Below are 27,681 nucleotides of genomic sequence, written 5' to 3' on the forward strand. Positions count from 1 at the left end.
AACTCACAGACCTGGCGGGACGGTTTGCAGGTGGCATCAGATGGAGGGATCTTTGGGATGAAGTGAAAGGAGAAGAAGGAGAACAAGGAGGGGTTGAAGTGTGGAAGGACAGACGCAGAAGAGGCCCGTCTCCTTGTGGAAGCTTGCGTATCGGTCTGTCAGGAGTCATCGTGTGCCAATCTCCCTGCTCGGCAGAGTGAAACTGAGGCGATGTACCCCCATGAAATATTCACCCAAGTTGTATTTGCTAAAAAAAAAAAAATCTGGAAAAAAACCTGCGGCGTGACAGAGTTTCCCAAATGCTCCAGATGTCAGGTTTGCTTAGGCAAACAAGAGGGGTGATGAGGGGAATGGCAGGAGGTCCATTAAATGTTCACATAAAAGCACCCCCCTATGGCGTCTACAACTCTCCAGCTTAAGCCTCTATCCCCCCAAAAAGTCCTTGAAACACTGCTCTCTCTCTCTAGACAGCCGCTGTTCCTCCTCCCTCGTTTAACACTTCAGTCGAATGTGCCAGGAGCGCAAGATGACAACAAAAGCATTTGTTGCTGATCATAAGACCATTTTGATGTTACATAAACAAACCATATACATGGTTATACATGTTCCATATATGTTCCATATACAAACATCATGGAAGTTCATCATGTCACACACACATCCAATTCCCATGTGTACGGTACAACATCATCTTCCATAATGAAGTGCTTTCATGAACACAGTATCACCTAGACACGTTTTTCCTTTTTCTTTTTTTCTGTACCGAAATGGATATTCTGCTATTCTGCTATAAATGGCAACAAGATGACAATAGTGCATGCATGGGTATTGTGCGGCTCTCCTCTTCCTCCATCTATTATTAACAATATCTGCTCCTTCATTGTGCGTCTGTGAGGACCTCTTTATGTAGACATTTTTCTCATTTAACAAACCTGTCGACAAAAACTGTCCTCCGAGGTATTTTTTTAACACCTACCAGCTTTTCTTTAAAAGTGCATCGTTATGTTTAGCGCCAATAAAGTTGACAATTAGAAGTAGTTACTGGGAGACACATCCTTTTTATAAAAATGACGAACGACAGTCTTAAGAGCCTGAGCCAATTACCGGCACGTAAGCTGTTCTTTTAGTAAAGTAGAGGCCGTTAGTTTGAGTTGCAGCATATTCCTCCTAGAGGTAGCCCCAGTCCCTAAAGTAATAGAGCATATTATGAATTGGCTCGCATCCGTGGACACCGTGCACTTGTTATAAGAGCCCCCTGCACTCGGAGGTTATTGTTAAGGCCATGGCTATGGAACACAACATCCACTCTGCTCTTGAGCATGTTACTGTCTATGGGGATATCATATCAGCTAAACATTGCTGAATGGCAGCAACTTTACACCATGAGACCAACTAAATACATTATTTGTCTGTATCTGCTGATAGGAAAACCAGACCAGTTATGTATGGATGTATATATGTATGCATGTATTTATATGTATGTATGTATGTATGTATGTATGTGTGCACAATTCAAACCACCAAATGCAAAGACTAAAGATCCAGGACACCAGTTATAAAACTGGGGGGGGTTGTGATGGGTGGGGGGGTCTGTAGGCACTAAGTGGTGCGACTTCCTATCTTCTCACACGTTACATAACACAGGCAGTCAAGTACAGCTGGTACAACGCCACCCACTACCCCCATATACAGATGACTGGAACGTTCCGATAAGAGGAACTAGGCCAGCTTATAGTCACATACAAAGACAAGGGGGGAGGGGATGATTAGCTTTTAATTGGGCCGTACGAGCCCCGGTGAGCCATTACTAGTGTTTGCTTTTCAAATGGGGGCCGCCTGTCACGGACCTTCATCCTCGTCCATTGCAAAAGCGCCAAGTTACATAAGGAGACGTGGTGTGGAAGTACAGTGTGGTAAAGGCAGCCATTAGCCCGCTGCCATGCTAAGCTTTTGCACAACACAATTAGAGCTGGGCTCACACAGTCTTCTGTGTATCTGTGTGAAAAGGTCACTTCTGTCAACCCTATAATTATAATACGACTTTTCTCTTATCAGGGTTTTTTGACTTGCATGCCTCGAGAAGAAGAAAAAATGGAAGGCCGAATGTCGGAGCAGTGACTGGGGCGCGAACGACGCGGTTTGTGTTATAAATATTTGATTATCAAATGGTATGTCTACTGTAGATGTGACGGCCGTGACTCATCTCCCACTCAAAGGCGAGTCTCTCGTTTTGGAGACACTGAGGTATGGCGAACACTCTGAGAATTTCAAAAGGCCACAAAGGCCATTCACAAGAAGATATGGAGGAACTGAAGCGAGAAAAAAATCTATGTGGCCTTGGGAGTACTCATAGACACTCATCGAACACTTACTAGGACCACCTGTACCTTCTCATTCATACAGGTGGTGTAATGGTGAGGGGAATGTTTTCTTGGCACACTTTGGGCCCATTAATACCAATCGATCATTGCTTGAATGCGACAGCATAATATGACTGTCAGAATATGAGTATTGTTGCTGACCATGTGCATCCCTTCATAAATGCAAATGCACTGCACTTATATAGCGCCTTTATCCAAAGCGCTTTACAATGGCCTCTCATTCACACATTCACACATGCAAGGCGCCGGACCGCTCACTGGGAGCAATTAGGGGTTCAGTGTCTTGCCCAAGGACACTTCGACATGTGGCCAGCTGGGGCTCGAACCGCCGATCTGCCAACCTTGCTATCATTAGACGGCGGCTCTACCTCCTGCGCCACAGCCGGCCCTTCATGGCCACAATGTACCCATCTTCTAATCTCTAAGCTCCTTCAAGCATGACAATGCATCATGTAACAAAGCTAAAGTCGTCTCAAAGTCGTTTTGGGACATAACAATGACTTCAGTGTTCTTCAGTGGCCTTCCCCAGTCGCCGGATCTGAATACAATAGAACACCTTCGTTTTTAGATCTACTTTGTGGTAGAACGGGAGATTCACAGCTTTGAAAGTGCACCTGAAAATTGTGCAGGAATTGCATGATGCAATCATGTCATCATGGACCAGAACCTTTTTTTCTTTTTTGTGAGTTGTGACGCCCAGAGTCACCCTGAGAAATGTTGAAGGTTAGGCTTCGGCTGGTATCTTGAAAACAGCTACAAATAGCTCCAACTGAAATAGCTACCACCGCTCGTCCTGATTGAGTCATTTTGTCCGATACTATGAAGACAACTCCACTAGCTTGACTAGCAGACATGTCAATGTTAGCTAACACAAGCTAGCTAATGTTACCAGTCAGAGATCCTGTCTCTCTCTCTCTCTCAGTTCATCCATCCAGCCACCGGTGGCTCGTTCTGTTGAGTGGCAGCAGCAGCCGGGTTAAAAGAATAAGGCTGTACAAGACCGTTTTGAGATGGGGGGAGTCAGGGGGGGAGATGTCCTCGACTTGTAGAGAAGCTAGCTAGCTTCACTGACCTCGCTGACCTTGCTGTCGTTTCTATCGTCCGTCATTTGTTATGATTGAGAAGGGAGGCTAGGTTGTCGAACGTGGTCTTGTGGCGGCGATAGCCACACTCGAGACACACCCACTCCTCCAAGACACAAATCTCTTTCCTCATTGTTAGTAAATCAGTCAGTGCCGTCCCCTTTAAGTTATAGCACCCCACGGATGCTGCCTGCAGCAGCACTGAACACTTCTTTTGTGATTGAAAGAATTGTAATCTTCCCCCCAAAATACCATAACACACTTTTCACAAACATATCCACAAACAACCAGCCTTCTCTTTTCGAGAAAAAGAGAATCAATTCAATCAGTGATGGCTCCAAACAGACAAGAACGGTGGCAATTCTAAAACAAATAAACCAAGCATGTTATTCGAATGCTTGTTTTCATGAAAAGGAGGGTGAGGGGTTTCATATTCACATTCCATGATACGGGTGACATGCAGATAAACCGGGCCGGGGCCTTCGGAAAAAATCTAATCTTGACCGAGTGTTTTTTTGTCTATGGAAATTACTGGGTTCTTATCGGCTTCAGGGTGTATTTGTGCGGACTCTCTCAGTGGCTTAGCGAAGGGACTCAATCACCGCTGCACCGTGATAGGCTTCGCTCTCCTCATCTCGCCTCCGCATTTTTATCTGATGAAAAGGAAATGAAAGGATGGTATCTCGTGTGCGTGGCGTCTTCTTCGGTTCAGGAGACGGGGGGACTCGTTCCCGGTGAGCCACCAGCCTTTTCTTTGGGACATTGTATGAGAAAAATGTGTTTATTATACTCCGCTGGGAAGTCAATGAGCAGTGGACCTTTCCAGCAAGTCCTATGTGATGCCATGGGAACGGACTCAGTCAGGTCAGATCCTGTGAGGTGTGTTTTGGGGGGGGGGGGGGGTGTTAAGGTGGCGTTGGTTGTACCGGCGATGAAAAGGAGGGAGAGAAGAAGGAAAGGGGAGGGAGAGTGAACAAAGGGAGGGAGAACAGGGGAAGAAAGGGAGGGAGGGATGGGGGGGAGGACAAGGGAGCGAGAGTAATAAAGGAAGGGAGGTAGAGAAGGAAGGAAATGGAAAAGGTGACGGAGAGGAGGAAGAGAGGAAAGGAAAGGAAAGGAGGAGAGAGAGTGAGGAGAGGAGAGAGGGGAGAGAGAGGAGGTGTGTGTCTCACCTTAACACTGTCACCTGTCCTTAAGCTGCTCCACAGCGTCTGCTGAAACCTGGAGAGATCCGCCTGACGGGCCCCTCCTAGCAGAGCCTGGGGGGACGACACACTGATGAGGGTAGGCAGAGAACACACACACACACACACACACACATACACATACTGTACACATACCCATATACAGTACATACACACATACATATATATATATATATATATATATATATATATATATATACACACACACACACAAACACATACATACACACACACACACACAAACACAAACAGTACTGACATACACATACACATACTGTACACATACACACACACACACACACACACATATACACACACACACATACACACAAACACAAACAGTATACATACACACACACACACACACATACACATATTGTACACATACACATACACACACACCCATACACATACACACATACACACACACACACACACACACACATACACATACTGTACACATACACATACATACACACCCATATACATACACACACACACACACACACGCACACGCACACACACACACACACAGTACATGTACACATGCACACACACACATAATGTAACTTATAATAAGAGCACAATATTGTGCTTACTGGATGTTTGGGTACTGGATGTTTGGGTCCGACACCGATGCCGAATAGTATTTTTTACAAAATTCCTTCTAAGCAGTTCTCATAGGAAAACAATGGCAAACAGATGCTCTGAATGCTAATTAGGCAAAAATCCATATCTCAATAATGAACAGAAATGATCTACATTGATAAACAGAGCCACATTTATTTATTTGATCTGCAGTTAATTTTACTATGCCAAATGACAATTTCATGTTCAGTGCACTCCATACTGATATCAGTGAATTGCTGTTCAATCTGACTTGTGTTAATTTGATCATTCACTGAATTATTTTTCTTATACTCCGTTTTATATTTAATTTATAAAAACATACAAACATGTACTCTTAAGACAGACAGTTAGACAGTTTTTAGGTTGGCAACCACTGTTATTTCCAAAAATGGTTTATTCTAATGGACTGACTTACATAGCGCCTTATTCCAAAGCGCTTCACAACGGCCTCTCATTCACCCCTTCACACACACTCACACACCAATGGCGGCAAGCTACCATGCAAGGCGCCGGCCGGCCCGCTCATTGAGAGCAATTTGGGGTTCAGTGTCTTGCCCAAGGCACCTCGATGTGGCCAGACGGGGTTCGAACCTCCGATCTACCGACCTTGCGATCATTAGACGCCGGCTCTACCGACCTTGCGATCATTAGACACCGGCTCTACCTCCTGCGCCACAGCCGCACCCTACCGGTTTATTCCAGTCCTCCCCACACGCCCCAAGACGAACTATATGACAGAGTTATGTCCTGCTCTCTTCACGAGGGTAAACACACCTCTGCCATGCAGTCCATGCTGATACAGTTTAACTAACCTTGTTGAGACCAGCCTTTCCTAGTCCGGGAAGCCTGGGGAAATCACTTGCAGAAAGTAGCTACAAAGGGATGGAAACTCATTTGGAATGAGTGATGCCTTGCGACACAAACCATACCTTGAACCAATAAAAAAAAAAAAACTTGCTTGGGCAGAGCTCCAAAATAACAGAATTCAGTTTTTTCGTGCAGGTTTTCTTCCATGTTGCGAGCGAGCATATTAGGCAACAACTCTAGCAAAATAGTCCTGCCTGGTTGGAAAAGACAGCGCACAGAACAACAAGCAGCCGTTCTACAGGCATGTAACGGCAAGGTTTTTGGGAATGTAACATCCAAGCACATTTTCACACCACAAGAGCCTTATCCCAAAGCGCTTTACAACAGCCTCTCATTCACACATTCACACACCAATGGCGAGGTAGGCAAGCTACCATGCAAGGCGCCGGGCCCGCTCATTGGGAGCAATTTTGGGGTTCAGTGTCTTGCCCGAGGACACCTCGACATGTGGCCAGCCGGGGTTCGAACCACCGATCTGCAGACCTATGCGATCATTAGACACCGGCTCTACCTCCTGCGCCACAGCCCTTCCTACACTACAGTTGAACTACACACCAAAGCTGCTTGTGACAAAAGTCATTCTGAAATTCAGGGATACAAGCTAACCTATGTTAACGGGGTGAAGTAATGTTTGGTCAATATACTGTACACACATACCGAATAACATCTTACTGTGTGACTCCTTATGCCGTATAACGCAGCTGAGAAAGAGGTGCACGGCGGTTAAGGGGTTAACATATCGTGTCATGCATTAACGCTTACTTAATCTTGTTCAGTCAACATCCTTTTAATTAGCAATTGTACTAATTGACTTCAGTCTGAAGAGCTAAAGATACTTGCTGATTTCAGCCACTTCAGTAGGCGTTCCAGTAATAGAAAACACCAATAAACAAGTTTATACATTCCTAAAAATCCATACTCTCTCTCTCTATATATATATATATATATATCCCGACTAAAGAATCCAATTACACTGATTTTCTATCATTCCAGAATGTGAGGCTGATGCACATCTTTGGTGCTGTATCGGCGGTGCATTATGGGAGGAATATGTGGAATATGTGCAGAAACAGATTTTTCCAGTAAAAGACTATCGGGCGATAATATGGGTGCTCTGATATATCGGCTCTGCTTCTAATATGCTGCACACCATCCATCTCCGATTCACTCTCCAGATATCCCCGAGCCTGCTCATCTGCTTATTTATTCAAGCAATTCTCATATTTAATCAGCTTTTACAGCCACACTGTTAAGTTTACTGCTTATACAAGTCAAATACCATTCATCATAGGGGAAGGCAATGTAGTTAAGCAGATACAGTGCATGTTTTAATTCAGAGGACAACAAACACTCATAATACAGAAATATGTATAACGCTTATGCAACAAGGAAATAGGAATTCGGCTTTTATAGCCCCGAGAATTGACAAGCGAACATATCTGGACTCCTACTAGTTTGTAGCTAGCGGGCGTCAAAACCCACTGCTCAAAGCGAGGCAGCGAAGCGATGTCCACCAGTGAATAGCCATCAGTCACTCACCGCCTGTGAACCCGCTTGCGAGGCTGCTGTGTGGGGAGGGATGGGGGAGAGGGATGGGAGGGAGGGATGGGAGAGAGAGAGAGAGAGAGAGAGAGAGAGAGAGAGAGAGAGAGAGAGAGAGAGAGAGAGAGAGAGAGAGAGAGAGAGAGAGAGACTGGAGGAAGGTGGTGCAGCTCAGAGTGTGTATTCATGTGAAATGGAGTCCCCTGGAAGCCATTTTGGCAGCAATGTATCGCAGCGGGCATTGACCTTTAGATACTATGCACAATTAAGCTAAGCTAATAAACACTACTCTGATGCTCTGACTCCGCCAAGACAAAGCCACACACACACACCTAGGTGCACTGAATCACCATCAACTTCAGCAAAGACAATGGGCAATGACAACGGAAGTTGTTTCGTGTGCTTACGAGGTAGATTATTTTCTAGGGCTGTCTACGAAAGTGGATTGGTGCGTTGTGTGCGCCATTAGACAATGAGAGGTAAATGTGAAAGTTCTATAATAGACCAAAAAATTACTTTTGAACCAACAGTAGGTATATCTCCTTGTATTGACAGTGTATCTATATTTCAAAATAAAACAATGCACTGCTGTATATTCCCTATGACAAAAGCTGAACTATAGTGACACTGCTATAGTGACATTGCTGTAAGAACACATTTTCATAGGCATTGTAGTTTGTCGTGTATGGTAGACAATGGAATTAAACAGTGGAATCAAACATTGGCCAACTTACTTAGTATTCAGATTAAACCACTAATTGTAACTCAATAGTGAAATCAGGAAGCAATGAATGTGGTAAATTGGTATGCATTTGACACTAACAACAACTGTTAGTTAAAACTATCTTCATTGTTAGTCAATCGCTTGTATTGAAATGGAATGCTTCACCAGGAATAGATCCTAGATGTAATGAAGCCTCTACAGTGGTCTGGCTCATCGTTTTGGACCACCTGTATTGGAAATTGGGGATCTAATTTGAGTCCTCTCCATTTCCGTGGGCAGTACAACTGTAAGGCACTAGCAAGTAATTAATGTTAATTTATTAATACATCAGATTAATAGTGGAAAAGACAACCTGAACAGCTATATGGGCTACGGATGAAACCAGGTATAATTGGAAAAAGGTGGACATATCAAACTGAAAGGCTATGGGTAAGAAAAGACACAGCTGAATGAAGTGATAAGGGAAAGGCCTTGGTTCCCGCCTTGGCTGGGGATGTGATATGTTTTTAATGAACCTCACATGTTTCTCATCAGGTCATCACACAGCCGCCTTCTCTGTCGTTCGACCGCCTCTGAAACACATCCTTCTCAAACAAGCGTTTCAATCTAATGTGGTGTTTCACCGCTGTTTCACCTTTTCCATTGGCCTACAGTACAACCTCTACACCTGGTTTAGTCAAACAAATGGGGCTGAGCAAACCATATGCGGTTTTATGAAAAATATATTATAACTTACGCAAGGTTCAGGCAAAACTATTCCCAACTGTCTACAGATATTACCATACCTGGGTAGAGAATATTACTTTTCTTGGATATGAGTATAAAAAAAAACATCACATTACACGATAAAATATGTGGTAATAATACAGGCGAATATGTAGTATATCATATTACATATTACCACAAACACACACACACAAGACTGGAAATATCTCACACGCGCACACACACACACACACACACACACACACCCTTGTAATGGATCTGCCACTTGTATAGTGTAGGTGTCATAGATTCTCCTTATCTCAATTTTCCTTCCCCACATTGGATTCAGAGTAATATCCTGGGTATGTGCCCTATAGCTCCAGACTCACTGCTGAGCAACATGCTGTTCAAATGCTGAAGTAGTCACAAGTCATCTCCTCACAGCCACATCGACGGTGGGGGAATGACCAAAATAATATAACTAATTGGAAGATTTCCCAGGGTGCAACACTGATCATCTTACCTGATACGGAGTGGCACATACAATCCCATGAGCCTAACGGCCCAATTTGAAGCCCAGATGATTTTCTCTCCCTTTCCTTTCTCTCAAGATTCAAATATAGTGTGCCCACATCTCGGGGCCGCTTCCAATCCCTGTCGCCAGTTTAACTTGTGATCTGAGATTATTCAAGCAAACCGGGTTAGGTGATTGTGTCGGATTGCGATGGATTGTCAAATTATTCCTTCGGCCGGCCGAAGCTGTGGGGAGGCTAAATCTAAAGTAATCCAATACCTTGAAATTGGCATTTTGTGATTGTTCTGAGGGAAGGTTGTATTGGGATTACTAGGGAATAAACTACAATTTGTCATTAACAGGATGGGGTCTAGTTCCTGTCAATGTGATGTGTGGTGGTTTGTCATCACACAAGGACAAACAAAGGAGAAGTCTCCTGTGGAGGGAAATCAGGGGGGAAAACGATGCTAGAGAGTTGAGGAGAAAAGAGTGGCTGTAGATGAAAGCTCTACAGCTGTGGCAACCTGGCAACAACTGTGATTATAATGCCGGTGGTCTTGAACAGTCTTTCAGGGGCTTATTTTAAAAACCCCGCTCACCTTAAACTATGTGTCTGAAGCACATAGCTATTGATATTCAGTACACAAGCAAGCACTCGCTTGTTGAATCATTTCATGTAGGATACTGTAGTAGTAGCCTATACAGTACACTGGCGGACTCAAGGGGGGGGGCAGGGGGGGGCGACCGCCCCTCCTGGTGCCCCCACGGTTGAAAAACGCCTCGCTTGAGTGCCCTTTTGAGTGGCAAAAATGCCCTTTTGAGTGGCGAAAATGAGAGGATGTGCCCTATTGGCTGCCCTTCCAATGGTCTAAACTTGACCATGTGCACTGATGGGGTCCCATGTTGTGCAGTAGGTGCCCTTTTTTTCTTTTCGCCCCCCCTGCCCTTCAAACAGCCTGAGTCCACCACTGATACAGTATATACAGCAGGTACTACATACTGAGGAAATCAGTTAATCTTTCCGTATGTGAATCATTCATTGTCTTGTCACATAAATGGTAAATGGACTGCCTTATTCCATTGTGCTTTACAATGACCTCTCATTTTACCCATTCACACGCTCATTAACACACCAATGGCGGCAAGCTAGCATGCAAGGCGCCGGCCCGCTCATTGGGAGTAATTTGGGGTTCAGTGTCTTGCCCAAGGACACCTCGACATAAGGCCAACCGGGGATCGAACCACTGATCTGCCGACCTTGCAATCATTAGACAATGCGCCACAGCCACCCCCCCCAGAAATGAGTCGAGTAACTCACTGGTTATCATACAAGTGAGGTTGTGTTATCAATGCCATAATGTCTGTGATAGAGGGCACAGTGTTTAGTAGCACTTTACATTACAACTTGGAATATGTGGGTAATATCATGGTAATCGCCATGCTAATTATCAGTCATTATTGATAGTTACCAGTACCAATAAAGACAATGACCTTGTTATTCGAAGGTAGACTGTAGTTAAGTAGAACCTAATTATTTTTGCATGAAAGATGCTTGTTTGCGTGTTGTTGTGACACTGTTTTCATATTGTTCTTAAATCATTGAAACTGACAAGCACACATTTAATTAGATTTATAAACCGAGAATATGGAAATAGTAAAACAACTAGAAAATGCTATTTTACCAGTGTCCTTTTTGTTCTTGCCTTGTATGAAATATGAACCTCGCCATGTTTACCATAGTTCCACCCTCAGTCAGTGGTAATACAGTCATACCTATCAGTATGCATGCACCCACTGCATCATTAACACAGCATTAAGCTACCAAATGGGTCCGACACATATGTACATGAATGGTGTATGGATGATTATATACAGTTAATGAACATTTACATTTTCCCTTAAAACATTGAGACAGTAGCAATAACAAGTTGTCCAGCAGGTAAACGGCATCATGTCTGTGATAGGGGAATCTGGTAAATAAATCTGGCTCTGCAATGTAACTGTTTGTGGGTGTTAGAATGAATTGAGGAAATGTCTTGAAAACCTTTTCATTACACTTGCTGTGTAAGTTGGATGGAGTTGACTGTTCTATTGGACTGAATTCTATGTTCAATGATATGCACCACAATAATTAATTCCCAACAATTACAAGATATTAGCTACAACTATTCTGACATTAACTTCACATAACATGCGTGTGATTCTACAATCCAAAGCTAGTCCTATGGCTCAAGCTCCATTGCTCCTGTTAGAGCTAGCTACCTTCAACTGAGGCTAATGTTGGGTTATTGCTTCAAACTTAACATAAACTCAACAATTAAACATACATAAATAAACAATAACACAGCTACTGTACTTAACGTAGCTATACTCTGTAACTCTTAACTTTGAAAATAGTCCTTGATGCACATCAAAGAAAAGTTCAACGATACTTTAATTAGCCATTTTGTATCACAGTTGCTCAGTGAGTTACTGTTTCTTCTTCTATTAAAAGAAACAATTGCATATGAGAACATCAGAATCGCTTTTGTTACATCTTACTGTACACAAGTGCACAAGAGAAAAATTATTTGGCTTTGTTTCCTCAATATTGACATTGCAGCATTCAGATACAAAAAACACAATAATAATAAGTAACGTAAGTAAGTAAAAAAGTAACCCAACATCGATAAAGTAATAAAGTGATGGATTTGACAGTGGCTTCAATACTGCAAAAAATGCTGAGCACGAGTACAACGTTATGAAATGCAATCTAATACATGAGCCCCCTAACGAAAAGCGACCTTCTAGTGAAGGGCAGAGTAACTTTAAATTAACTGCATGGAAATCCTCTATAAAAAAAAACGCAATGTATGTATCAGACGCATTGGGTAGGTTCTTACTGTGTTGCATTCAGAGCCTTCAGTGTGGCAGCCCCCACCCTCTGGAACTCTCTACACAAGGATATCCGCGACTCTCCAGCCCTGGATACATTCAAAGCTGCCCTTAAAACCCACCTATTCACCATTGCATTCAACCTTTAGTAGCTGTTTCACTGTTTCTTGTTTTGTATGTTTGTCTCTCTGGCTCTGTTCTGTTTGTCCGATTCCCTTGGAAAGCGACCTTGGGTTTGTGAAAGGCGCTATATAATAAAAGTTATTATTATTATTATTATTATTATTATTATTAGTGGCCATGCATACAAATACTACTGTAGGTCGCCTTTCGTATTACCAGTGATTGAGTAACCATGTTATTAGCTGTGAGGTTAAGATGGGGTACAAGGCTAAAACAAAACAGGTAACATTTTCCATCTGACACCACCTTATTTCATAGATACTTTGCATGGAAGATGCTTGAACAGAGAAGGTAGTTTCTAGCAAATCACTCCGGTAATAACAAGATAATGGTCTTTCGTGTTACTGGTAAACTACCGGTAATTACTGATAATGACCATGTTTTTTTTTACCCACTTATTCTGAGCTGTAAGGTAAAGTGTTAGCCCAGTGTTGCTCACCTTATATCTCTAAACTGACAGACAGCAGGCAAAGGTGTGACTATCAGATATAGATGCATGCTCTGACCACTTTAATAAGCAGTGCCTCTTCTTCTTAGCGTAAAAGCGGAAAGAATGGCAGATGGATCGATGCACGCCTCGCGTCAGTCTATATTTGCTGGGTATTCGGACTCAGGGAACATTTCATAAAGGCCATAGGGTCGGCTTATCGTGGAGCTAAATGTCAATGTAATTATTAGTGTCTGGAGACAGTGGGAAGGGAAGAGCATCCTGCGGCAGTACACCATATTTAATTAATAAATGTCACCCTGTAGAGGGAGAGAGGGAGAGAGAGAGAAGGGAGGGAGGGAGTGTGAATGCAGCACTGACTCTCTGGCTCCGGTCCACAGGAGAACACAAGCACACAGGCCAGGGGGGAGAGGAATCCGTGGGAGGTGGGGGGCGGGGGGGGGTTTAAAAAGCAGAGGATAACAGGGGAACGTGATTACACGCACACGGAGAGCATGCATGCGATTCGTACGTGGAAGACCGGAGACGGAGGGAGGCTAAGAGGGAGAACGGGGGAGTGTGTTCTCTTGACTCAAAGGGCACACGATGAGAAATAACATGATACCAAAATCGACCTTGTGACTCACAACAGGGCAGGTCACGACTAGCTGAAGCTAGGCCAATGTGGCACAGCGAGCACTGCACACGACGGTCTAAGAACCCACCTTTAACTCACTCTAATTAACATCCGTGTTTAGCGGTCCATATTTGAGCCGGCGCTTCCGGGTTCCTTATCGACTCGACTCGACAACATCCCGAGACTCTGTTAGTTAGGCACGGCTCGAGTACTGCAGATATCGAGTCACCCTTTAGCTAGGCTAGGTCACAACTTTTGCAATAATAAACAAATACACGGGCATCTCCCAGTGTGTATTGATGTTACATGTGTACATCAAAGGACTGGCGTCTGCCGGCTTTGCATACGTTCACTGTCTAATGCGACCAGTTCAATTAGCAACTCAAATGGGCAACTCTGCACTTCACCTACAATCGATGTGTACTTTACTTAGAGCCCCTATCCCAAAACACTCCCCACCTAGCCCCAATTCCCGAGCACTTAATCAGCCATGAGGGGTCATTTGACCCCTGTGAGTAAAAATGTAATAAGAGTAATATTATATCTTTGCATGACTTTTCCTAGATATGTGCGTTCCACCACCCAGTATCCTTACATTTTGCCACAAATAAGATCAGGATGAGCTAATATAAAGCTATTTTGCAGTTTTTCTGTGTAGGAAGCAGGCTAATTTACAAGCAGCCAACTAGTGGTCGTTGTGTGTAAATAGCAGCTTAGCATTGTAAAAGAGGGGCGAGGCGGCTCTTTTAGTATGTAAAAAGGCACGGCTGTTCTAGTGCTAGACACTTGTATATCTGAAAGGAATGGATAGATGGAACCAACATGGCAGAAGCTCCCTCTAGGCCAAGAGGAATTTTCATCATCTTAATCCTTTCAGATCTAGTGTGTACGTGTCTCAACAAAGGGTCCATTCTGGACAGGGAAAGCGCCTACTTTCTGAATCACCCTTATCGAAATGAATGCAAAAAGGCACATTTAGATCTCAAATCCTACATTCACGGTGTCCCCAAAAATCGGGGTCTTGTTTTGCCTCGACACGGGGGTCAGCCGTTCTGTCTCTTTGCTTAGCTCCCTGTCAGGAAGTCTACACGGGTGCAGGCAGGTTGTCAGAGAGGACACAATGTCTCATGACGCCGCCCTAGCCTCCGTTCACCCCCCCCCCCCCCCCCCCACGCCTCCCCTGTTGCTGCGCTTAAGACAGGGCTACACCTGGGACCCCCCTCGCCTCTGTGCCATTACTGTCATTGGATCAGCGACAGACCACCACGTATCCCTGAACTTTTATTCTCTGTCTAACGTGTTAACCCTGAACCGATGAAAGAAAAGAGGAAGAGAGGAAGAAATGAAATAGGAAATAGATCAAGGTCTTGGATGGCTATAAAAAGAAGATAGCTCTCTAAATGTTCCTTACATAACGCCTCTCTCTTGCGTGACTCTTCCGAGGGTGCCACTTCTCAGCAGACAGAAGTATTATTGTTGTATGGAAACAATGGCAGCGCTTCTGAGGCGACAGTTTAGCAAAAGCAGATGCTTCTGTCGCCAATCAACTTAACACCTACACCTACCCTCTCTTCCGGTCCTGGCTTTCCCCCATCAGTCTTAAATAGCACAAGGCATCTATCTCTGTGGCTGTTCTTCGCTTACTCAGAAGACAAGAGGAAGACTGAAGAGGTGTGCCATGTACCTAACTCACAAATAGAGCAGAGGGAGAGGGAGGGAGGGAAAATGTGCATAGAAGTATGAGGCTTAATAATGGAAAAAAGTAAAGGTAAGGATGAGCAAGGGTATTAACGCAAGGCCGGGACGTTGTTATGGAACACACATTGAGGGAGTGGGAATACACTCTCTGATCTCCCCCAACTATTCACCGTAACCAATTACATTTTGAGGGAGTGTGTAACGACACCGGCGTGATTCAGAGCTTTTTTTTTCTTTCGAATCTTGAGCTAGACAGAATTCTGAGGAAGAGCCGCCTGTGTCTGGCTCTTATCCCTGGCTTCTGCTAGCCTAGCTGAGCCTGAGCCAGCAAATATCAGTGGGATAAAAAAAAGCAAGCCTGACAGACAGATGCAGGAGTTTTGTCATGCCGTGTGTCATCCCTTAGCTAGCAAGCCGAATCTTAGCAGTCTCAAAAGCCTGAGATGATGGGGGGAAACATTCTTTGGGCAAACGTCAGATCTTGGGACTTCTTCTTACGACCGAACTAGCAGGACCTGAATGTGAACTGTTCCCCCGCCGTTCTTAGAGAGCGTGTCATTATAGTCTTATCTGCCGTAGAGTGGGGTCACCAAGGAGACCAAGAAATGATGATGCAGGTTGTCTGGTTTGTTCTGCCAGCCTCCTATCTATTTATCTCCTCTTGAGATTTGATTTGAGCTTTAGTAAACATGCTAAAATACTGCCAGTTTCTCCCATGATTATGATCCATCTAAGTTATTGTTATCTCCTTTACCTGGGACATAGTGCACTGTCAATTGAATACTAAGTCTAAAACCATTTATCTAAACCTATATTTAATGTATTAAGTATGGGATATATATGTACTGAAAAATAGTATGGATATATGCAGCAAACATATACAAAGTGGGGAAACCAGTTGCAAATAATACAACATGTCTTGCTTATTATTCTATTATGACACTGTAACAAAATGATGATCCTCTGAGGAACACACAGCAGACTGAGAAGAGGTTAGTATGTTGGTCGTGATTTGATGGTGTCATGGTAACCAATGACTTTCCTCTGCAGACCAGTGCTTTTGACGTTATACTGGTACAGTGTCAATAGTTGCTGTTGAATGGAAAATGGCGATAAGGATACAAATCATTGCCCTGGGCTTGCTCGAGGACAACTGGCGAGTGCAGCTAGTGAGATGCTAAGGGGCATTCACATGACATATTCACCCTACGTTAAACGTAATCACTTCTACTTCACTTACGTTCCATCTAAATAATGAATAACATATTGTCAAAAAACATTTAGTAAAATGTCCTATAAGTAAGCATGTTATAATGACCATGCAAGTAAATCTAATTCTGGTAGTAGCAGGCCATAACCAGTTGTAACTAGCTACTTCACATGACAAATTCACAAACATTATTCAAACTCCTCGTCTGTGCTTTCCGTTTGTAACATTTCCCGCCTATACTTTCTTTTGAATGACCCCCTGACCCCATTCCCAAAGAGCACAGTTGTGGGTTCTCATTTTTTATTTTATTTTTTTAATTTTTATTTTTTCCCCAGATTTTATCCCTTTTTCACCCAATTTGGTAGCCAATTGAACCCAACCTAGCATCCAATTATCCCCTGCCTATTGCGAAGGATCCGCCGCACGACCCCGTGGCCGGCAGTCCCAGAAGAGGCCGCCAGGCAGACTAGCTGACTGGCTCCTCGAGCCCAGCACCTGTTATTCCGGCACCCCGGGGGCGCTGTTGCGCGACGGATCCTTGTCCGGAAATACTCCTATACCGCCCTCGGGAGCGGCCGCCCAATATGCCGCTCCCCGTGTGTGCCCCAGCCATATCCGGATCTGGCGAGCTGGGATACGATCCCAGTCCCCGGTGGGCAGCTTGCACTAGTGGCCAGTGCTTAGACCGCTACACCACCGCGGGGCACAGTTGTGGGTTCTCTACAGTGTTTTGTCTGACACCCTCTTGTGTGAGCCACGATCAGGCCCTGTTGTCATAGCAGGAGAGCACCGTGGAGCGGCCCTGTGTGAGACACAATGAATATTAAATCTGACGCTCGTCAAAACTCTGACGGCGCCTCTGTTGCTGTCCGTCGCCTCGCTGAGGGGTCTCGACGCTGGCGTTTTGACAGTGACTACATCTTTACATTATGAAGCCCCCAGCATTACGCCTGGCTTGTTTACAAATAACCATTGTTCACAGCAGTGAAAATGGAGGGAGGTTCAGAGTCAATTACTGTATCATTGTAGGGCCGGTCAGAGATCTGAGCTAGGATGGTTGTTATTTGTTTGTTAAGGCTGAAGATAGGGGCATAGATAGCATTGGAGGGATGTTTCAGGCACAATAGCGACTCTCTCTTCTGTTGACCTTGAGGAAGGTCTGTGTGTGTGTGTGCGTGTGCGTGTGCGTGTGCGTGTGCGCGTGCGTGTGTACGTGTCTGTCTGTGTGTCAGCATGTACCTGTGGTGTGTGTGTTCCTGTGAGTGTCCCTGTGTGTGTGTGTGTGTGTGTGTGTGTGTGTGTGCGCCTAATCTATACTTATCTTGAGGGCTAGCTGAGGATATTACATGACCAAGGCCAGTCTATTCAGTCCAGAGAAGATGCCCTTGGTGACGGAGTGCTCAGGTGAAATTAAGACTCAGTAACAACACCCCCCCATCTCAACCACCATCACATTCGAGGAGACACACAAAACGACTACTCCTTCACCTTTCCTCGTCGTCCCCCCTCTCGCCTTTGAACTCCGGCTAGCTCCATTACCTCAACAGCCCTCCACGACCTTAACTGCATCCAATCTCAACAGTTACATAACAAAGATGAGTGGAGAGGAGAGGCAGAGGCAGAGGCAGAGCGGGAGATGCACAAGGAAAAATATTGAGGTGGACAGAACCATCACAATTTCTGATACATTTCTAACCCCCAAAAACTGACATTTAACCACCCCGATCCTTCTCCCCAGCCCACCCAACCTCACCAACATGACACAATACAGCGTTTTTAGCAGGTCAATTTTCTTCACCCCCCTCCCCCACCCCAGCCCCCCCCACACACACACACACTACAAACCACATATCACCCCACCTCTGGTTTGAGCCTGTCATTCCACATTATGTAACTTGAAAGCACTCTAGCTGGGCATGAAAAAACATGAGGCGTTTGATAGGGAGGTGAGGAACGGTACTGACAGGACGACTCAGTCAGGCAGCCTCCATTTTCCCTCCATTTTCCCTCCGCCAGCCAACGTATACATATACAAACAGGCTTTTACCAAAGTCAAACCGTAATGCGCTTTAGATAACAGTAATACCAACGCTCTACTCTTAATACTGTCAGTATGTGTATACCAGTAATACCATGTCACTATAATACTGCAAGCGTATACCGTACATGCTACTTACTCACGCTGTAGCTTTTAGCTTCTATCGCCGGTCGCCTATAGGCTACCACACTGCTATGATACTGCAAGCACTGCACTGTGTCAAGAGATGGAACGCTGTACCCATAGGCTACTGAGAGAACAGAGTAGCTAACTATACGGTGTGTCTATACTTTAACTTATTACTAGCTACTACTACTTACTGTGCCATAAATATATCACAGGGTAATGCAGTCATTTAAGAAAAGAACACAATGTGTTTCCCCATAGGCTATACTATAACAGTCCAGTATAAAAAAGGCCTCTCCGAAAAACCACAATACAGTACCAGTCAAAAGTTTGGACACACTTCCCCGTTCGATTTAATGGGAAAGTGTGTCGACCGGTGCTGTATATTAAATCCTCGAAATGCTGTAAGCTCAAACCCTACACATACAATTGAAAGGAATTTTTTCTTCAAGGGAGATAAGGATTGTTCATTTCAGAACAGGAGGGTTCACTCCCTGAAAAGAAAGAGAGAGAGAAAAGCATCACCACAGGCCCTGCGCCCATGAAAACAAAGAGATTAAATGACCTGTGAATGTGACTTTCCATTAGCCTAACGTTCATCTGGAGACCTGCTGCCCCCTTCTGGTCGCTGTTGGAAAAGCAGCCCGAACACTGTCTGTCTAAGAACGAGGGTTCTCCCCACCCCTGTGCTGTAGGTATGATTTGCATTATAAAACGGGGGGCCATTTAAACTAAATGGTCCAGGCTGGCACCTCACAAGCGGGTAATGGAGCAGTCGATGAGGCGTACTTTGCATATCTCACAACATCCTCGATCACAAATCTCAGTCAACTACAGTAGGCTCGAATAACAGCATGATGAGAGATGTCTAGCATTATGCATATTTGTGCAGTGAACCGACGTCGACATTCCTGTAAGCCAAGATTTTTGTTTTAACCTTTGAGACGGAAAATGTGTGCGTAATGCACTCCTCTTAATATTAAATGGCATGCAAATATGCTTACTCCCTCTGAGGTTGAGTATACACAGCGCTGGCGCGGGCTAAATGTCACTGAACTCAAGCAGATGGTGCGAAGATCCCGGCCGAGTGTTTGACCTTGTGGAGCGAGGTGGGGGGGGCGGGGGGGGTGCCGACTGCCGAGCCGTGGAGAGAGTGGCGTCACGTCGAGAGCTCCACGCTGACAGGAGAGGCGAGCTGACACGTCACATTAAGGCTAGGATCAGGACGTGTCGCTCGCCTTGAGGATCGCAGGTGTGGGTTTAGCTCTCTGTGGGACAACGTCCAGTACTCAAGTAAAAGAAAATCAGTGGGGGGGGGATGGTGGATTTGATCATATGCGGACAGTTTTAGCATCCCCACAGAGTCAGTGACTTCAGTGTCAGTGACTTGGTAAAAATGTCATTGCATGTGTGCGTGCCCCCCTCACCCCCCAAAGTATTTTACTCAATATGCGCAAAACTAAATGTTGAAATAGCAGTGATATCATACTCTGTTCATTGATATAATGACATAAGGGAATGGAAAGGGGGGATGGCAGTTTTAGAAGGGGGGTGATTTTGACCGTTTTTATTTCAGGGGGGGAGGGGTGCCATCCCCCCTCATCCCCCCTCAACTCGAGTGCTGACAACGTCCATCTCCTCGTGTGACAGACAGATGTCGAGAACAACAGCAGAGAAACAACCAAAGTAGGGCCTTTACTATTGTGTTTTATGCTCTTGAGGTGATAGGAAAGTAGCAAGTAATACATTCTTGTTTTTTGGCGAACTGTGAAATTGTATCTAGTTGAGGGCAGACAGGAGGAAATCAGCATGTCTCCAGTGGCAACATATGTATCTAAATTGTATTGTATCACTCACTGAGGAAGGCGGCATACAATGGATGCCAGTGTGAATACAGCTTGAATTATGGATGCCACCACGGCGCTCGTTAAATAGAGATCTTGTTAAAATGCTTGTTTTTCCTTTGGTCCATGCACCACTGATTTTAGAACAGTACAATAACCCATGCTCTATCTCTGCCTGGTTACAGCATAACGACGGATCCCCTGTGCTGAATCCTCTGCCGTTCTCTGGCAACTCTCTCTCATATGTGAGTGACTGATACGCCTGTGCCCTCTGCCAGGCTACTGTATACCAGACAGTGAGACGGGAAGACAGGGAGAGATATTTCCTCCTCTCTCCTCCACTCTTATCACCTCTAATGAGCACCTGAGCAGCGGGCTGCTTTCTTTTTCATCAGCATGTTTTTCCTCCTCTTCTTCTAGTATTTGATAGAAAAAACCCTAATCCATGGTGAGACTGAGGTTTCACCCCATATACTGTTGTGGGTGGGTGAAGGGGGCTTTGGAGGGGTCAGGGTGGAAGATGGAGAGAGGAATCTATCTTAACTCTCTCAAGCCGGCTACTGACGGGGAGAGGGCAATCTCCCCGGCTCAACCGTTCTCCACCGCGGCCACCGACCAAGCCTGGTCACGCTCGGGCGGATCTGAATATATGGCATCCATGCCCTCAATCTCCAATCGAGATAACAAAGAGCATACTATTCCGAGGAAGACAAGCGTTAAAGGAGTTCAAATAAATATGTGTGCATGCATCTAGAGATTATGTAAAAATAATAGTAATCACCTACTGAAAAAAACACACATCCGATTGTTATGATAAGCATATCAGTCGTTTGGTTTGTGTGCACTGAACTGTGTTGCTAAAATACAAATACAATGGATTATATATGAATACAATCCATTTTCCAAATCTATCACCTTAATCTAATAGGAAAATCCCTCTGCTACACAAAAACAACAAGTAACCATGTTGGCCAAAACCCTCTCCTCTCTTTAGAGAGAGAACTGCTACAGTCAATATGGATGATGGGTCACAAAAGTAGGACCTTAGCATCTCCTAATGCCGCTGCCTGGAGAGTTCTGCCTTCTCTGACAGGGAGGAATGTTTCCTTTGATCATCAAATTGTTTTACTGAGGTACTCTCTGTTCTTGAATTATCTGGACCACTGAAGTGGAAACTGAATTTTCTTGCAGAGCCCTAAGCTTCTTCAGAGGAAGAGAGAGAGAGAGAGAGAGAGAGAGAGAGAGAGAGAGAGAGAGAGAGGGTTAGGGGGGGGGGGGGGGGGGGGACTAATAAAAAGGTGTGAAAATGACACAAAGTGGGAAGAGCACGAAATCGAAAACTACAGCCCCAATTCCTGACGTCCTCGCCCCGAAAGTAATGAAAGTCTTTAGACGTTACAATAACAGACCGTCGCCGAGGAAATAACTCCTCATACTTTCTTCTTCTCTCAAATACAACAGTTGCACAACTGAGAACTCCCAAATTGAAGGGCCTTATATGCTATCACCTGAACAATAGGGGTATTTATCTATCCACCTTAAGAACATTGAACATGTCTTATGTATTAGGCATACAGCATCAGAATGAATTCTCAATGCAATGTCATAAAACAGCCAATGAGACGTGTCTTTGTGGTGGAAAATGTCATCAGCCACTGATAACAGTGGGTTGAATGAGAGCCAAATGCTACTGCCAATCAGAGGAAAATGCAGAACAAAAATCATTTCCGTGAACAAAACCAAAACCACGGCCCCTGAATGGGTTCTGTTAGCTGCGGTCTCCAGACCTTGTCGCCACGGCTAACGCGGCCACTTTTCGTTCTAATGTAAATTGCTTGTTAACTACTGTCATTGGCAACCTGTTTAATTTGCCCGCGCTTGATAGTCGTTTGTTTTGATTACGGATAAGTGCGCATTTTCATATTTCATGCATATTCATAATTCATTCGCTCACTTCAAATGTATTTGAATTCATGAGGATATTCTTTTTTCTCTCCCTGTCCTCACCAGCTGATATAACAAACAAGCAGTGATGAGGCGTTAATGTTCGTTGCAGGGGAGTTTTCCCGTACATAGCACCATAACACCACAACATCATTAGATGTTATAATAATAATAATAATAATAATAATAATAATAATAATAATAATAATAATAATAATAAATGGCCATAGAGATTAGAGAGGTGTGGCTGTCAAAGGAAGTGCATGCTGGTCCTGGACTCCTTAGCTTGTAAATGGGCCCATGAGGCTCAGCATCAATTGAGGCTCTGTAGTTACTTAGCATAACGCTCAGTTACGCCCTCGTAAGAACACAGTTCTAGAAGAAACATGCACACACACACACACACACACACACACGCAAAAACACACACACAATAACACACACACACACACAAAAACACACACACAATAATACACACACACACACACACAAAAACACACACACAATAATACACACACACAATAACCACCACTAGTGTGTTTACTTTGCATGCTAGTAATACTTTGTAAGCATTTACAGATATACAATATTGATAATGTGTGACTGGTGCATTTTAGAGGATGTGAGAGACTGCTCAGAGTGAGTATGTGTCAATTTACTCGGCAAGACTGAACTCAGTATTACCCACTCTAGAGACGCTAACAGACCTCGCTGGCTGTGCTCTCGCATACCGATTAGCATTTATAGATGAGGGGGGGGAGAGAAGAGAAACGGAGCTCCAGCCATTTTGTTTACAGCCGAAAGACTTTGATATCTGCTCTGGGTGCGGGAGCTTACAGTTTAAAGTGGAACCGACAGCCGCGTTCTCACACATCACGGTTAGAAGGGAAAAATCATTGTTGGAAACTGTGCCCTGTCTGGCTCATTCAAATGAATGTGGACGGAGCCTGTGGTGAGGATACTGGTTGAATTGAGAGGTTGACAGGGGAAACCGCAAAAAAAAAAAAATGAGGCTGGGGCTGAGAATAAGGGATGTCTGATGGTTCGAAAGAAACAGGCGGCTTGGATTACCGAGGAAAAGGGAATGTGTGTGTTTGATATGCAGCAGCAGGGCCGGATGATGTCTTTAATACGCTACGCAGGGCTACGACGCTACACAGGGCTACGACGCTACACAGGGCTACGACGCTACACAGGGCTACGACGCTACACAGGGCTACGACGCTACACAGGGTGACTTACCATCGCCTTCTCTTCAGATAGGCCGTTCTCCTCATCCAGGACGAACGTCACTTTAGCCTGGACTTCATCCACTGTTATGCTGTGTAAATTCGAAGGAAACATTCAATCATTCAATCAATAAATGAATTAGTCTGATTGCGTGTACACACTCTTCTACGAACACAAGTCGCAGCGTGTTTTTAACCTCGACCCAGGGCACCGACTCCAGAAAGAAAGTCAAGTCGGCAGTGGAAGAGGGCTAAAGGGTAACTCAGACAGAGAGAGAGATTTGAAGGAAGGATGGAAATGTCGAGAGAGAGAGAGAGAGAGAGAGAGAGAGAGAGAGAGAGAGAGAGAGAGAGAGAGAGAGAGAGAGAACGGCAGAATGTGAGAACAGCCGGAGTAAAGAAGAACAAAAAAAACAAGAGAGAAGGGGAACAACAAAAGAACATCAGAACAAGGGGAACGGTCGATAGAGAAAGAGATTAGGGACACAGTATAATGTACATCAACAGAATAGACTAGTGGAGAATCCACAGCCTGCTTGAGACAGAAAAACCTAGCCCCCAGATGCCTGTGTGTACTCTCCTGGAGATCTGCAGTGGAGCTTTCTGTTCTCATCTACAGTGGAGCAGGGGCGATTATCCCACTCTGTCTCTTCAGAGCGCCCAACCTTTGATCAGCCCCTGTCTGCCAAGGTTTTCCACTAAGAGGAGATAGTCGTTGGATTAAAGTAAAGGAGGCTACCTAAAAGGGGCCATTTCCCTCCAATTTGAAAGCCTGTTGTCCTCTCTCTTAGTGCAGTTACTTTTCGCCAATGTGAGGTCGGTGACTAACGAAAAAATAAAAAGATTGGCTCAAGTGTGACAAAATGTAGAAGATCCCTTTCTTCTTAAAAAGTTAAGACTGATAAGCTTCATGGTTTGCAAAGTGTTTGGTACTTGGACAGTAAGCCAGTGTTTCCAAGGTTCATACCGCCACTGCAACAGTGCTCCGCCTCAATGCCGCTGCTGCAACAGACGCCATTTTAAAAATAGATATTTAACCTTTATTTAACCAGGTAAGACTAAGAACAGATTCTTATTTACAATGCCGACCTGGCAAAAGGCACAGCCTTTTCAGGGGGTAGGGGGGTAAAAGAAATACAAAGTTAAAACACATTAAACATGACAAGACAAAACAGAGAAGAGAACAGGAACAGTTACAAACCAAGAGGACAAATCAGACCAACAAACAAACAACAGCAGGCCAGCAGGGGACGGGTCCTAGTTTAGAAGCAATCGCACATGTTAAAAGTGTCTATGAGTGAGTTCTTGAAGGCTGATAAGGAGGTGAGGTTGACCAGTTTTAAGTTGTGAAGGCTGCCAAAAGCCACAACAAGGTGGTGTCAAGAGTTGTAAACAATGTTTGTAAAGATCCTTCCTTCTGGTAGAAACTTCAGACATTATTGTTGTTACCTCCAAATAATCACAAAAAAAAAAAAAGAATGAGAGAGAGAGAATGGTTAGTCATGGTTTGCCTCATCAGCTTGCCTTATGAGACAAATCACGTTTATTATAACAGCTCGAGAGTTACAGAGATAAAAAGAGTGGAAATGGTTTAAATATCAGGTTACCTTATCAAGGACCCAAGTCATGGGACCAACTCCTGTTTTTCAAATATCCTACCTACTCTCATACTCTTCATCACACATTCTCTAATAGCGCAGAGAAGCAGAGGAAATGTTTTGTAAAACATGATGGGAAAAGGCTGGTTGGCTTGCTACTCCTGTTGCGGTACCTCCACAATACCGTCACTCAACCATGACCCTTTTAAACAGTGACCTACTGTATACTGGTACTCTTACCGGTCTTACCGTTAGTGGACTTAATAGCGCTTTCAGTACTGTATTGATATACAGTTGAAGTGGGAAGTTTACATACACCATAGCCAAATACATTCTAAACTCATTTTAGACATGTTATCCTAGTAAACATGCCATGTCTTAGGTCAGTTAGGATCACTACTTTATTTTTAAAATGTGAAATGTCAGGCTAATAGTAGAGAAGAAACATTTTCTATACATTATTCAGATTTTATTCATTTCATCACATTCCCAGTGGGTCAGACGTTTACATACACTACATTCAGTAGCATAAATGCCTTTAAATGGTTTAACTTGGGTGAAACATTATTACATTTTTTACATTTTGGGCATTTAGCAGACACCTTATTCCAAAGCGACTTACAATCAATGGTACATTGACAAAATAAGTGAATCATCAATCAACCAGTTGTAGCAGGAAGAGTAATCTAGCTCAGGCCAGCGTCCATTGGCAGTCGTCGTGCTAGGAGAAGAAAGGGTTAGAAAAGAAAGAATGTTGTTCTTTTGGAGGGTAAACTTCCACAAGCTTCCCACAATAAGATGGTGGGATTTTGGCCCATTCCTCCTGACAGAACTGGTGTAACGGAGTCAGGCTTGTAAGGCCTCCTTGCTCACACATGCTTTTTCAGTTCTGCCCACACATTTTCTATAGGAAGTCAGGGCTTTGTGATGGCCACTTAAATTGTTGCTGTCCTTAAGCCATTTTGTCACAACTTTGGAAGTATGCTTGGAGTCATTGTCCATCTGGAAAACCCATATGCGACCAAGCTTTATCTTCCTGGCTGATGTTTTTAGATGTTGCTTCAATCCACATCATTTTCCTTCCTCACGATGCCATCTGTTTTGTGAAGTGCACCAGTCCCCTCTTGCAGAAAGGGCACCCTGACAACATGATGCTGCCCACCCACGTGCTTCACTGTTGGGATGGTGTTCTCCGGCTTGCAAGCCTCCCCCTTTTTTCCTCCAAACATAACGATGGTCATTATGGCCAAACAGTTAAATCTTTTTTCAGACCAGAGGACATTTCTCCAAAAAGTAAGATTGTTGTCCCCATGGGCATTTGCAAACCGTAGTCTGGCTTTGTTAAGGTGGTTTTGGAGTAATTGCTTTTCTTTGCTGGGCGATATAGGTGGATATAGATACTTTTGTACCTGTTTCCTCCTTGTTTTTACAGATGAACGTGGTACCTTCAGGTGTTTGGAAATTGCTCCCAAGGATGAACCCAGACTTGTGGAGGTACATCATTTTCTTTCTGAGGTCTTGGCTGATTTATTTAGATTGTCTCATGATGTCAAGCAAAGAGGCACTGAGTTTGAAGGTAGGCCTTAAAATACATCCACAGGTACATCTCCAATTGACTCAAATGATGTCAATTAGTCTATCAGAAGCTTCTAAAGCTATGACATCGTTTTGTGGAATTTTCCAAGCTGTAAAGGCACAGTTAACTTAGTGTATGTAAACTTCTGACCCACTGGAGTTGAGACATAGTGGAATTATAAGTGAAATAATCACTTATGTCTGTAAACAATTGTTGGAAAAATTGCTTGTGTCATGCACAAAGTAGCTAACTGAATTGCCAAAACTATAGTTTGTTAACATGAAATCTGTGGAGTGGTTAAAAAAGTTTTTAATGAAGTGTATGTGAACTTCTGACTTCTGTACTTTCTGTACAGTGAAGTTTGTGTTTCATTGGGAATCACACATACAGTCTCTCTCTCTCTCTCTCTCTCTCTCTCTCTCTCTCTCTCTCACACACACACACACACACACACACACACACACACACACACACACACACACACCTGTAAGTGAACATTTAGATCCCTGTATCAGTAATTCCTCCCTGCTGGTTGTCTATTCTAGGGGTTGATCTAAACCAATACTGAGGAGGTAATGACTGCATTATCACCATCAATCCTGGGAATCCATCAAACATGGAGGAGAGGCAAACATAGATTCTACCGG

At 44.1% G+C, this 27,681-nt stretch overlaps 1 protein-coding gene across 1 annotated transcript in view; it reads right to left on the minus strand.

Annotated features, from left to right (window-relative positions):
• Positions 1 to 27,681, minus strand: part of LOC308172298 (glucosidase 2 subunit beta-like) — a 134,771-nt gene that overhangs the window by 80,605 nt on the left and 26,485 nt on the right. Inside the window, exons 8-9 of the mRNA XM_080547201.1 lie at positions 23,874 to 23,952; positions 4,636 to 4,722 (exon numbers count right to left, since the gene is read on the minus strand). Of these exons, the coding sequence (XP_080403327.1) occupies positions 4,636 to 4,722; positions 23,874 to 23,952 (166 nt within the window). The remainder of the gene's footprint in view (positions 1 to 4,635; positions 4,723 to 23,873; positions 23,953 to 27,681) is intronic.

The sequence above is a fragment of the Nansenia antarctica genome, assembly GCF_963989245.1.
Source record: "Nansenia antarctica genome assembly, chromosome: 17".
Taxonomy (NCBI): Eukaryota; Metazoa; Chordata; class Actinopteri; order Argentiniformes; family Microstomatidae; genus Nansenia; species Nansenia antarctica.